The sequence below is a fragment of the Mus caroli genome, chromosome X, assembly GCF_900094665.2.
Source record: "Mus caroli chromosome X, CAROLI_EIJ_v1.1, whole genome shotgun sequence".
NCBI lineage: Eukaryota > Metazoa > Chordata > Mammalia > Rodentia > Muridae > Mus > Mus caroli.
Window position 1 is genome coordinate 31,240,612 of NC_034589.1, and position 14,009 is coordinate 31,254,620.

General features: G+C 41.8%; 1 protein-coding gene across 1 annotated transcript in view; it reads right to left on the reverse strand.

Annotated features, from left to right (window-relative positions):
• Window positions 1–10,768: 10,768 nt before the first annotated feature.
• The window catches only part of LOC110287316 (homeobox protein ARX-like), a 3,977-nt gene continuing 736 nt past the window's right edge, over window positions 10,769–14,009 (reverse strand). The window contains exons 3-5 of the mRNA XM_021153973.1: window positions 13,716–14,009; window positions 12,139–12,184; window positions 10,769–10,941 (exon numbers count right to left, since the gene is read on the reverse strand). Of these exons, the coding sequence (XP_021009632.1) occupies window positions 10,894–10,941; window positions 12,139–12,184; window positions 13,716–14,009 (388 nt within the window). The 3' untranslated portion in view covers window positions 10,769–10,893. The remainder of the gene's footprint in view (window positions 10,942–12,138; window positions 12,185–13,715) is intronic.

The following is a 14,009-nucleotide window of genomic DNA, read 5'->3' on the forward strand; positions in this document are numbered from 1 at the left end:
GTCAGATCCCAGGGAATGAGAGCTAAAGATTGTATGCCATCATGCAGGCACTGGGGAGGGGACTTGGGCCCTCTGGAAGGTCAGCCTGTATTTTTATCTACTGAACCATGTCTCCAGTTGCCAACATTTTTAAAGGCCATCATTATTTAAGAGTGCTTTTTCCAAGGTTGGAATCCAATGACATTATTTTGGTTTAATATGCAGGGGGGGCAGAGATGCTTTTAACTTGTATGAAAGAGCAGCCAACAGTGTGCTATCTTACAATTCTCTTGTCCATACATGATATAAAAGTGAGGTCATAAAATAATTTTCCTACACAGAAACAGCTTCTCCTCATGAGTCTTCAAGAGAATAATATATAATGTATGTTAATATTCTCTAACAAGTTTCAGGTGAGCAAAATGCCTATTGATAGTGCATTCTTTGGCAGAAGACAAGAACCTTAAGTACTTTGTAGGGTGCACATAAATTTTTTATCAGTATTACAAAGAGTGAAGAGAAGATAATTAAAATCAAATCGTGTATGATGACAGAAGATACTACTGCAGTATTGCTTTTTTCAATTTTATAAATGTTCGTAGTCACAGAGCAAATAATCAGGCAAATACATAACATTATACTGACTGAGCAGGTTGTATTTATATATTTATTTAAATACATGGGTGTGTAACAATTAAAGACAAAGGGGACATGTGTTTGAAAGAAAGCGTGGGCATACATGAAAGAGAAAAGGGAAGGGAGATATGATGTAATTATATTATAATCTAATTTTTTTTTATTTTCAAAAAGAAAATGCATATGTAAGATACATCTATCAGACTCTCAGCTCTCCTGAAGGCCACCATCAAACAGTTGCCACCACTGTAATAGTCATGTACTCCACAGGCCAGGTGGGGGGACTGGGCATTGCAAAACATTGTTATTGTTTAGTTTGAGATAATTCTGAAAAAGCAGAGTCAGGCCCTTCAAGTTGTTCAATGGTATCCCCAGTTCAACAAATGACCCGAACTCCAGTGCATTTTAATCACTGAATCAACTTTTCAGGTGGAAAGCAACCAAGGACTTGGCAATTTTTGTTTTGTTCTCAAATAGAACAAAATTGTACGAAGTTCTGTTGAGGTTTTCTCGTGTTAGTCTTCCGTAGTTCTGGTTATATGTTCTCCTTTAACTGGACTGTTTTAGTCCTTAAAGTAGGGAGACTTTCATTTTTACTAGATTTCTTCATATTAGTTTATGTGGGAGTGTTTTGCCTGTGTGTATACTACATGCATCCATGATGCCCTCAGAGGTCAGAAGAGGTATTGGGTTCCCTGAAATTGGCATTATGGATGGTTGCAAAACATCACCTGGGTGCCAGGAATCAAACTGGAGTCCTCTACCAGAGCACCGAGTGCTCCTAACCACTGGGCCACCCCGCTAGCCCCTGTGGATAGAATTTAGAGACACTGTAAGACTGCTTTTCATCGAGGAAGAGCTAATGTTCANTTAGTAATGTCTGCACTGCCAGAACGATTAGGTTCCCAGGTCTTACAACTGTAACTCTAGACAGAAGACTGATGTGAGCTGGCTAAAGGCTCTTGTTATGCAAACCTGGTGACTCCAGTTTAATCCCAGAATTAAACTTAAGGGGAAAGGAAAGAACCCTCTCCAAGAAGGTGTCTTCTGATCTGCACACACACACACACACACACACACGCACACGCACACGCACACACGCACACATGCACACACTGGGGCATGTGCACTCTTCCCTAGTTAGGTCCACACACACAATAATAAACAAGTAAACAAACAAATTTTAAATAGAAAGGATTACCATGATGGGGCGAGTTCATTCTCTGAACACCAGTGTTCACATCTCTAAAATGAGATATTTATATGGGGCTATTCTTAGGCATCGTGCAGACCAGCTTGCAGTTTTATAGCACTGTGCTCTATGTCTAGGCTATGTATCTCCAGGCTATAGCAATGCCCTACTACGGGGAAAAGGATCGCATTTAATATGTAAGAAATGATTCACAATGAAGCCCTTTTATTCAGTGCTAGGAAGGGAACATTGGCTCTCACTCTATTAAGCAAGTGATATCTACCACTGAGTTGTGTTTCAAGGAGTAGTGTGGTAAATCGTCAAAATGAACCGAACAAAATTTTCTCTAATGGGTGTGTTTCTTTCACATGTAGGCAAAGTGCACTGTGTATAAAATATACTGTGTGCTGGAAGATGTTGTAGTATCTCTCAATACTACATATTTGATATTCACAACACAAAAGGCTGGACTCCATATAGTATCAGGATGATGGCTTTGATCGCCATTAGGCAGGGCATAACATGTGACCTTTGAGAAAGATGGCTCTATCAAAACTTTTGGAATATTTGACCTTTCCCAGCAGTTATCATAAGGGGCTAATGGGACTCACTGGTGAGCATTCTTTTGATCCCAGCCTGAAGGTATAGTTCCTGCCATCAATTAAACCAAAGCCCTCTCTGCCTCGAGGGTCCGTGCAGAAATATGGAAGAATAAATAAGCCTCTTATGCAATGATATCCAGTTAATTTCTAGCCTATGGATGGTATAGATTAGGACTTTAAAGGGTTGGGCATAAGAAATTCCTCAAAGAACCAAGTCCTGGTTTTGTTGAGAAATTGTACAGTTCTTTCTGGTTTTATTTGGTTGATTTTAGCCCTGAGTTTGATTATTTCCTGCCGTATTATATACTCCTCTCAGGTGCATTTGCTTCCTTTTGTTCTAGAACTTTCATATGTGCTGTCAAGCTGACTGCTAGCATATACTGTTTTTGTTTGTTTATTTGTTTTTGTTTTGTTTTTTTGTGGAGGCACTCAGAGCTATGAGTTTTCCTCTTAGTACTGCTTTCATTGTGTCCCATAAGTTTGGATATGTTATACCTTCATTTTCATTAAACTCTAAAAAAATTTAATTTCTTTATTTCTTCCTTGAACAAGATATCACTGAGTAGGGCATTGTTCCGCTTCCATGTTTATGTTGGCTTTCTGATGTTTTTGTTGTTATTGAAGACCAGCCTTAGTTCATGGTGATCTGATAGGTTGCATGGGATTATTTTAATCCTCTTGTATGTGTTGAGGCCTGTTTTATGACCAATTATATGGTCAACTTTGGAGAAGGTACTTTGAAGGGCTGAGAAGAAGATATATTCTTTTGTTTTAGGATGAAATATTTTATAAATATTTTTGTTAAATCCATTTGTCCATAACTTCCTTTTTTTTTTTTTTTTTTTGGTTTTTAGAGATAGGACTTCTTTGTGTAGCTCTCACTGTCCTGGAACTCACTCTGTAGACCAGAAGGGCCTCGAACTCAGAAATCTGCCTCCTGAGTGCTGGGATTAAAGGTGTGTGCCTGGCTGTCTATAACTTCTGTTACTTTCACTGTGTCCCTGTTTACTTTCTGTTTCCAGGATCTGTCCATTGATGACAGTGGGGTTTTGAAGTCTCCCACTATTATTGTGTGGGGTGCGATATGTGCTTCGAGCTTTAGCAAAGTTTCTTTTCTGAATGTGGGTGTAAATGTGGTACACTTATACAATGCAATACTACTCAGCTATTAAAAACAATGACTTCATGAAATTTGCAGGCAAATGGATGGAACTAGAAAATATCATCCTGAGTGAGGTAACCCAATCACAAAAGAACACACATGGTATGCACTCACTGATAAGTGTATATTAGCCCAAAAGTTTGGAATACCCAAGATATAATTCACAGACCGTATGAAGCTTAAGGAGAAAGAAGACCAAAATGTAGAGACTTCAGTGCTTCTTAGAAAGGGGAACAAAATACTTATAGGAGGAAATACGGAGACAAAGTTTGGAGCAGAGACTGAAGGAAAGAATATTCAGAGACTACCCTGCCTGGGATTCCATCCGATATACTGTCGCCAAATCAGCACGTTATTGTGAATGCCAGAAATTGCTTGCTGACAAAGTCTGATATGGCTGTCTCCTGAGAGGCTCTGCCAGTGTCTGACATGTACAGAGGCAGATGCTCACAGCCTACCATTCGACTGAGCGCAGGAGTCCCCTATGGAGGAGTTGGAGAAGGGACTGGAGGAGCTGAGGGGATTTGCAGTCCCATGAAGGGGGCAGCAGTATCAACAGGCCAGATCCCCTGGAGATCCTGGGGACTGGACCACCAACCAAAGATTACCCATGGAAGGACCCATGGCACTGGCCACATATATGGCAGAGGATGGCCTTGTTGGACATCAGTGGGAGGAGTGGCCCTTGGGCCTGAGGGGGTTCTTGCCCCAGTGTAGGGGAATGTCAGGGTGGGAAGGCTGGAATGTGTGGGTAGGTGGAGGAGCACCCTCACAGAGGCAAGATTAGGGGGGATGAGATATGGGGGTTCCAGAGGGGATACCTGGAAAGGTGAATAACATATGAAATGTAAATAAAGAAAATATCCAATAAAAAAAGAGATTCCTCAAGGTATGGTAAAGGATTGTCTTGGTCAGGGAATGTTTCCAGGCCTCCCTTTGTTTCTCATTACAAATCAGCTTACACCCAGTGTCAATCCCTCTTTGGGATCCTCTCTGGGACAAAGGGGGTTTCACTGCTCAGACTCATCTTGGAAGGGTTTTTTTTGTGGTTGTTGTTGTTGTTTTTGTTTTTAGAGACAGGGTTTCTCTGTATAGCCCTGGCCATCCTGGAACTCACTTTGTAGACCAGGCTGGCCTCGGGAAGATTTTTATTAAAATTATTGCAAAAGGCAGATCAGATCAGGAGCAGGGCTGGGATACATAATGGCCACACCATCCCGGAAGAACAAGGGAAGATGGAGTCTCCGAATCTTTATGGTCAGTGTTAACCTCTCTCCTGCCTCCAGGCTGTCTGACACCACCTTTCCTAGGACTTCTCTGGTCAGTGTCTTAACCTCTCTACTTGGTTCCTGTTAAGGGTGTCTCAGGAGAATGGCGATGTGAGAGGGGTTAGTAGGTCATGAAGAACAGGAAGAGGAATACTTGACTCTGGGAGAAGTAAGAGTTCAATGTTAAATCCTATGCAGTTAAAAATCAAATGTTTAAGTGGTTCTATCTGGGACAAAATGGGGAATGAGAACCTTAAGGGGTGGAAAGGGAGAGGCTATATACTTGTTTCTAGTGCTCCTGGGAAGGGAAACAGCATAGAGTGGGAACAGGGAGGGAGTCAGCCTGGCCTGACTCAGAAGCCTTGCTTAAGGCACTATCTGAGACACTGCTATCTAAAAATCTCCAGAGTTCCTTCTTACTCATTACTGACCTCACAATGAAGGTGACCAGTCAAAGCCGGCCCTTTGCTTGCTTAGGACTGAAAATAAGAGTCATTTTGAGACTTCTGTATTTTTCCTACCAGAAATGAACACTTATCAAGAGTAGCAAGGGGCAGCTTCATATCTGGTGGTCAGATGTCAGTATCCTACTATGAGGTACTGGGACAGTATCAAGGACTTGGAGCCCGTCATAATCTAGTCATGTCATTTAATCTTGGAAGAAACTATCAAAACATTAAAACTGTAGGGGAGAGTCAACAGCCTCAGCTGACTGTCTATCCTGACACAAAGCTGGTCCTCACTCTGGGTGAATCAATCACAGGCACATGGAGTAGACATTCCTCATGCTTTCTTTGCCCGTGGCTCTGAGGATGGAACCCAGTGTCACACTTGGAAGCCATCTACCTCTCAACAACACCAATTGTCCCATTAAGTATTTGAAGCATGAGAATACAAGTTCTACCCCATAGCTTCAGGCCTCAGTTTCATCTGCATGCTTGCTTGTTTTCTCCATGATGATATTTATTACTCAAGGGCTAAGCTGGCCCCTTCTCTCTGTGATTTCAGGCACAGCTTGATAACAGGCACTCCATATGGCATGGTTAATATAGAAGAATCCAATGCTCATGGGTATACCAGCTGAGTCTCGAGCCACATTTTCTTGGTGACCATGAAAGGTCCGTAGAGAGCCATCTTTGTACCCACCATTCTAATAATGCTTTCTATGACTGATAACAAGTGTGAAGAGCCAGGATACAGGATCCAGAAGCCAGGACCCAGAGCCCAGGAGACAAGACCTGGGAGCCAGGAGCCACGGGTCAGGGGTCAGGGCAGAGGCCAGGGCCCAGGGGTCAGAATCTAGGAGTCAGGGACCAGGAGGCAGGAGCTTTAGGTCAGAAAGCTCCATTAATGGTGGCCTGTGGGGACACACTGATGGAAGCAGGCCTGTTTGGGACATTTCACCTTCACTCAGAGTGTAGCCGGGGTCTTATTGGACTAGCGTTTCCACAGGCAATTCCCTGCCTGTGGTGGGTGAGAATGTCAGAACCCCAGGTGTCAGAGGAGCAAGTCTTCTCCTAGGCAAAGTCTTACCTCACAACTCTGACAGAGTTTCACAGGGAATTTGCATATGCTCTTGCCCCTTCCTTTGTTTACTCTTGGCTCTTCTCTAGGTTTGTCTGAGAACTCCCTGCTAAAGGCAGCTCCTGACACTGAATCATTCACACAAATCATCGCTTGGTCCTGCGTAGAGATGAACATGTCACAGATAATCTTGGTTAGTACCTCAATTATGTTTCGAGGCAAGCTGGCCACACTAGTGAGGATTTTTTTCCCGTAACTATAAAAGTTTAAGCAATGATTCAATTTAAACAAATGAATCGTCTCTCCCATAAGGAAATACTTGCTATCTGCACACTACAGAGGATCCACAAGCCTTTCACAGTTCGTAGAGACAAGAAAGTATAGACATTTTGGTAAGGAGTTGAGGAACAATTCAAAACCAGGGAGAAAATGTGGATGTGCTTGAAGGGGAACAGTCCTGAGCAAGGCAGTGGCAGACACACCTTTACTTCTGGCACTTGGGAAGCAGAGGCAGGCAGATAAAGTGACAAGTTTTCTTATTGTGTTTTGTATGTATTTAGTTATAGTTGACCGTCTCTCTCATCCCCTCCTTTTCCTCTCTTGCCTCTCCTTTCTTCCATCTCCCTGCCTTACCCCATCTGTACTTAAACCTTTTCTATCTCCAGAGGATATGTCTCTTTGCATTTTAATATCGCATATGCTATATTACTTTCCCTCTCCCATTCCCTTTAAGTTTCTTCCTCCCTGCCCTATGGGTCCCTTTGTAGTTTTCTGGCATCTATATACATTAACCACCATGTAAGTATATATGAATAAATATTAGATCTGTATATGAGAAGGAACATGTGCTGTTAGCCTTTACAAGCATAGGTTTGTCCACTCAATACATTTTTCCAGTTCTACCTGTTTCTCAAAGTTTCATAATTTTGTTTTTATTCATAGCTGAATAAAATTTCATTGTGTGTATCTATCACACCCTAGTTGGCTTTATTGGTCAACTTGACAGGGCCTAGAATCAACTTGGGAATGAATCAATTGAGAGATTGTCCAGATCAGAGCACGGTTTGGGCATGTTTGTAGGGGGCTGTCATTATTGTTAATTGATATAGGAGAGCCCAGCCCACTGTGAGCTGTACCCTGAGCAGGCGGCCCTGGGCTGTGTTAGAAAGCTAGCTATACGTGAGCCTGTGAGGGAGCCAGCAAGCCTGGTTACTCCATGGTTCCTGCCTCTACATTCCTGCGTGAGCTCCTTCCTTGGCTTTCCTCAGTGATGAACTGGAACCTGTAAACTGAAATAAATCTTTGCACCCTCTAAGTTGATTTTAGTTAGAGTGATTACAGCAACAGAAAGTATCATATATTTTCATTACTCAGTCATGGGTTGATGGACACTTAGGCCTATTCTAACTTCTGTTAATATGGAAAATGGTTAATTGTACTGCAGTGCCGCGGACATAAAGCTGGTTCGTGCTCATTGAGAGTTTGTGAAAATGAGTGTCTGTGCTATGCTCTGAGTAAGTTTTTGTTTGTTTGTTTTTGTTTTTGCAGTGCTAGGGATAGAATATTAGTTTTAGGCAACCACTATATCCCTGATCTACAACCTCATCCCTTCATGCAATTAAATCAATAAGAAGGATTCTGTGCAATCTAAATGGTCAGTGACATACAAAGTTATCTTTTGTGTTATCTGATTACGACTCTAATATGTCAAACCAGTCCCTTTCTACTTGAGATTAGAAGATTAGGTATTTTATTTTATCTGACTTGGTCTCACTATGTGGCCTTGGAGGGACTTGAACTCATTATGTAGACTATGTCAAACTCAAAGATGTCTGCCTGTCTCTCCCTTGCCACGTGCTGGCAATGTACTACATCTACTTCACACTGAAGCTTGGGGCTAGGATGCTGTGAGACTGCTTGGCTGACATGTATGAAGCCCTGAGTCTGATCCCAGCACCTCAAAAACAGGGCATGGTGACGCAAAGCTGTAATTCTAGCTCTGGGAAGGTAGAAGCAGGAGGGTCAGAGGTTCAAGGCCATCCTTGACTACATAGAAAACTGAAGGCCAGCATGGGGTACATTAGCCCCTGTCTCAGAAAACAAAACACAGAAATCATACTGAAGTCTGCTGGTTTACTTTTTAAGAACTAAGAGATTTGTTTTATTTTAGTAATAGTTGAGTATGCTGCCCTGCCCCACCTCCACCCCATGCCAGGTATTTAGATAGCAATAATTAGAATATATTGAAATACTAAACAAAGTTATGCACAATCAGGTAAGATCATGTGGCCTTCTAAATGAGCATGTGAGAAATTCCACAGCCTGGAGATTAGTGCTCATATGTGGCTCATAGGCAGGCTCAGAACTCCACAATGCTCCAGAGAATAATTTCAAAGAGAAAGAATCTGCTTTCACAATAAAATAGATATAAAGATGGGCTGACATTCAACTCTCAAAAATGGAGTACAAAATTAAGTACGAAAACCTAGCAAAATATGTATTTAGACTGAAGTCAATGGAAACTTGAATTCCTACTGGGTACAATTTAAAAAGGGTTTCTCCTTGATTTTAAGAACATTGCAAAATTTGGTATGAAAATGGTAAAACAGCTTTGACAAAATGAATATTTCAATGACTTGCACTGAGACCACAGCTATCTAGAACTAAGCCTGCCAAGGGACAGGCCCACTCCTTCCCCCAAGAAACCACAACACTAGCAAACTCACAGTAGAAACAAGATAGAAGTGAACATTAGTTTAGAGCTATGCTTTTAGCATCCTTTACATATTTAAGAATATTCCTTTATCTATCATCCTTCCAGTTGTTTAAAATCACAACTTTCCCCATATAATGTTAACAACTTAATATTGTTGAAGTGAAAAAAACTTTAGATCACCATAGGGGCCAAGATATGTGTTGTCATAGGACCATGTTATAAAAGTTAACTAGAGAAAACAATTAACTACAATTTTGGGACTCACACTATCAAAGTATTGCTTCAAGGTTAAATTATATTAATAGGCAACCATAGAAGTCCAAGCCCAGAAAGTATTTATAGAAAAGCAAAAGAAAAAAATAATGGTTTTATACAAAGAGATTCTATAGCTGCTTATGAAACAGAGGAATCCCCATGCCTAGAATGTCAACTGGGGAGACCAACAGGTACCCAGGGAGCCTGAATTTCAACAGGAGCAGATGGTACATCTGGAGCTGGCAACAGAAAGTTAATTTCCTCTAGCAGTGGCAGAGACTGGGCCTCCTGGGTCTACTGATGATTTCTGCTGTCCTGGATCATAAAATAGGACTTCAACTACTCACTAAGCTTGTCTAATTTATAGCTTTGGCAAATGGCAAAAGTCCATCTCATACCACAGGCACATGTCACTGACATAACCTGATACTAGCAAATTAAGTCCCTTTTCATCATATGGTCATAAGAACTGATCTCTTGCCAGACAGCAGTGACGCACACCTTTAATCCCAGCAATTGGGAGGCAGAGGCAGGTGGATTTCTGAGTTAGAGGCCAGCCTGGTCTACAGAGTGAGTTCCAGGACAGCCAGGGCTACACAGAGAAACCCAGTCTCAAACAAACAAACAAACAAAAGAACTGATCTCTTTCACATGTGATCATCATATCTACTGGGGCTGAGGAGACAATTCAGTTGGCAAAGTGTTTGTCTTGCAAGTGTGGGGACACACAGGAACATGACTTCAACCCCTAGAAACCATGCTTAAAAGCCAGAAGTGATGGCGTATCCTTGTAATCACAGCGCTGGGGAGGTGGGAAAGGTAGGTTCCTGACCACCCAGTCTGGATCCCTTAGTGAGTTTCAGTCCAGTGAGTGATACTGCGTCAAAAGACAGGTGGATGCCACTTGAGGGACAATATCTAAGGTCCTCTGACATGAAGACACACACACACACACACACACTCACACACACAGACCCCTTCTAGCCTATGTATACTTCCTACATGAACATGTACATACAAACCATTCACTGACTGACTTTATGTGAATATGTTGATATTGTACATTCAAAACAATTTGAATTTTCATAATTTTTGTGTTGTACCTAAAAGTAAGATTCTCATGTATTTTCCCTGTCTGCCTTTGCATACACACACTTAAACATTGTTTCCCCAATGTTTCTGGAAAAAAACAGATCTATTATAAGGGGGAGGCAGATAAAAGAGATTATGTGGTCAGAGAATGCCCACTCTCACACTTGAGATGTGTCTGTGATATACTCAATGGTGTCACCTTGTGGAAGAGAACTTTGTTATTCTTTTTAATGGCATTTTGTTGATAATTTACACACATATCATGCTAATAATCCCCAAAGACTCATGAAGCAAATATATTGAGATTTCACTTTATTGCAAATGAGAGAGAGAGTGGGGGAGGGGGGGAGGGAGAGGTGAGTGGTAAAATAATGCGTTGGTGGCAGCAAAATCTCATCTGCTTCTGTCTCCTGGGCACAGTTGGTTCTCCAGCGCTCCTCCACAATCTTTAGAGCACTTCAGAGCACTTACATCAGGCTTTTCCTGTATTTGGCTCTCCTACTCTTAAACCAGTTCTACAATGAAAGAGAAAAATCAGTTGTCTCAGTGTGTGGAATAGTCAGGATCATGACTGAAGAACCTATCAGGTAAGTTTATATACCACGGAGAGTTTATAGTCCATGAAAGAACCTTCTTTCTCGTTCTAATCCCATGAGGGGCACTCCAAGGCTTGAATGTTTATAAACTCCTTCCATGAGTATAGAGTTTTAGGATAGTTTATTACTCATAATAATTCATTATCACCTAGACTACTTATATAATGAATATGTATTTTGTAATTTAGAATATGTATTAACAATTTATTCATAAATACATAATATAATAGAGTTTTCTTATATTTAAGCAATAAAACAGTTTCTGTGATGGCTAAAGAAGGTCCATTTTATGCTAGGCATCCATCTTGGTACCCACTAGCCTTTGTCTCTGACTCTACTCCCTGGAAGATAAGTTCCCAGTAACCTTGACTCAGTGATTCCCCCACCCAAAAATGTACAGCCAGCACCATGTCTCTTGTTATTATATGACTAAGTACTTTCCCCCTGGCTTCTATAATAGGCTTGTGCAGACATTCAAGGACTATTTTGAGGCTTTCCTGACTACCTAATCTTGGCAGAACAAGAATAGTTCTTGGAAGACTTCTGCAAGATAGTCAAAGTATTCTGGTGGTTTCGCTTTTAAAAAGTTTTCCCTTACCCAGTTTCACTGGGCAAGCTCAAATTTGGCCCAGAGATTGTTGTTCTGCTAGCAACTTTAATACATTTAATTAACTATAATCTATATTGAATCTGTACCCTTCCCCCGAGGTTTATGAACTCCATATAGTTCAATACTATATACCTATATTTTCCATTTAGGAAGTCATGTTCCCTCTGAAAGTGAGACATTTTGGTAATGTGGAACTTTCTTATTCCATTTTCCATGAATAAACCCCACAAAGTTCAAAATTCATTTCCCAGCCAGGCATGATAACACATGCCTTTAATTCCCATGGAGGCAGGTGGATCTCTGGATTTGAGGCCAGCCTAGTCCTCATAGTAAGTTTCAGGACAGCCACGGCTATGTAGAGAGACTGTGCCTCAGAACAAAACAAAATCCCTTCCCTTCCGAAACATAGAACAGTAAAAACTACAACACAACTTCAGCCATTGGACAAAGGTATTCACGACCTGAAGCAAGTTCTAGAAGGGCTGTATTATTTTCTAGTTACTGACCTCCACTCTGGATTCAGTCGCACCTATCCATCTCGCGAGCTCCCGTCTGTGGGCAAAGTTGAAACTGTTCAGTATTTGGACTCATGGATAAAATAAAACTAAGAAGGGCATTTTCTATCTGCTTTTATCCGTTTGGCACCATTCCCTTTCTGTGGCATTTACCTTGAGGATTTCGACACTTTTAAAAGGTATTTCTATCAACAATTTTCTTTTCTTTTCTATCTGCTCTAGATTGAAATGTGAAGAATTAAATATGTCCCTAAGACACCCCTACACAATTTGAAAATCAGCGAAACAGAAAATGTCACAAGAAATGTTACTGATGACAGCATATGGTGGTGCCTGGGATTCTGCTCACAAAATGAAAAGAAAACAAACAAACAAAAAAAAACTGTGAAGAAAAACACACAAGAGGAAAGAAATTTTTAGGAACTCTGTTGGGCTGGATGATAAATTCAAATAGAAGAAAATGGATGACTAGAAAGCACATGAGAATTCCTAATGTTTAATTATCATGTAAAAATATCCAGCCTACTGATTGGATACTAAACACTAAACCACAAAATAATAAAACCACAGCAGGCACAAAACAATGTTGAAGGTCTCACAAGGCTGGCAGCACAGGTCTGTACTACCAGGCCAATCTGGGCTGTAGCGAGTTCTTCTATCAGCAAAGGAGGAGGAAGAGGACAGGGAGAAAACAAGGGGGAGGGTGGGGAGAAAGGAAGGAGGGGGTGAGGTAGGAGAAGGAAGGAGGAGGGAGAAAAGGGAGAGGGGAGGAGGGGGAGGAGAGAGGAAAACCAGGCAGTGGTATTGCCTTCTTTCAATCCTTGCTCCTGCTTTTGTTTGAGGTGTCCTGAGGCACAGGCCTCCTGCAGCTCTGTAGCTGAGGACAGACTTTCTTTAACTCATCCTACCACCTCCTAGGTGTCCAAGTGGTGTGATTACAAACAAGGACTACCACGGAAGTCTTTGTTTGTTTGTTTGTTTGTTTGTTTGGCTGTCTGGTTGGTTGGTTGGTTGGTTGGCTGGTGGATCAGGCTATAAAGCAAGATGTCGTGGAATTTGCACGGAGCCTCTCGCCTTAGTTCTGTTGCTCAGGCTACGCGTCACCATGCCAGAACTTTTATCTTGCTCTTAAGAACAGTTTTCTTTTTCTTGAATAGAAATTTTAAGGGGAAGAATACACCCTCCCTCATCTGCAAAATAATCAGCAGTTAACAGTCCAATCAGTGATAAAGAAAAATGTTCCAACCCACTTAGAAAACTATAATGTAATGCCAAAGCTACACAATGTACAATTACATTTTAAACAAAGACCATCCTGTATTTCCTCAGCCACCTTCAGACTTTACACCCCTCTTCAAACCTTACTTTGAGTCCTTTAAATATTGCATGAAAATATCTTCGTATGCGTTTGCCCTCCCCCACCTCATCCCAGAACCCAAGCGCAAAAGACTAGGGTATGGGAGCCTCTAGTCTGCAGGTAGATTCTATTTTCAGGAGGGGAAGAAAAGATACAGATGCCTCTCCAAAGCATTGGGTGCTCCCAAACACAAGCCAGACAATGTTCTTACCGGGTCGCAGCACTGGGATAGTGATTGCGTTCGAAAATGCGTTCCAGCTCCCGTAGCTGGAACTCGGTGAACCTGTATCGGTTGCGGGGCAGCTGGCCTGATGGACTTGGGAGAGCCTGAAGGCCCTTTGCGCCCCCAGGGATCAGCTCCTCTCCTTGATCCCTATCCTGGCCATTGCCATTGCTGCTGGTCCCAGCATCATGGCTTCTGTCATCTACTGGGGCTGAACTGCCAGTAGTAGTTTCATCTCTGGCTTCTTCTCCTTCCTCCTCCTCCTCCTCCTCCTCCTCCTCC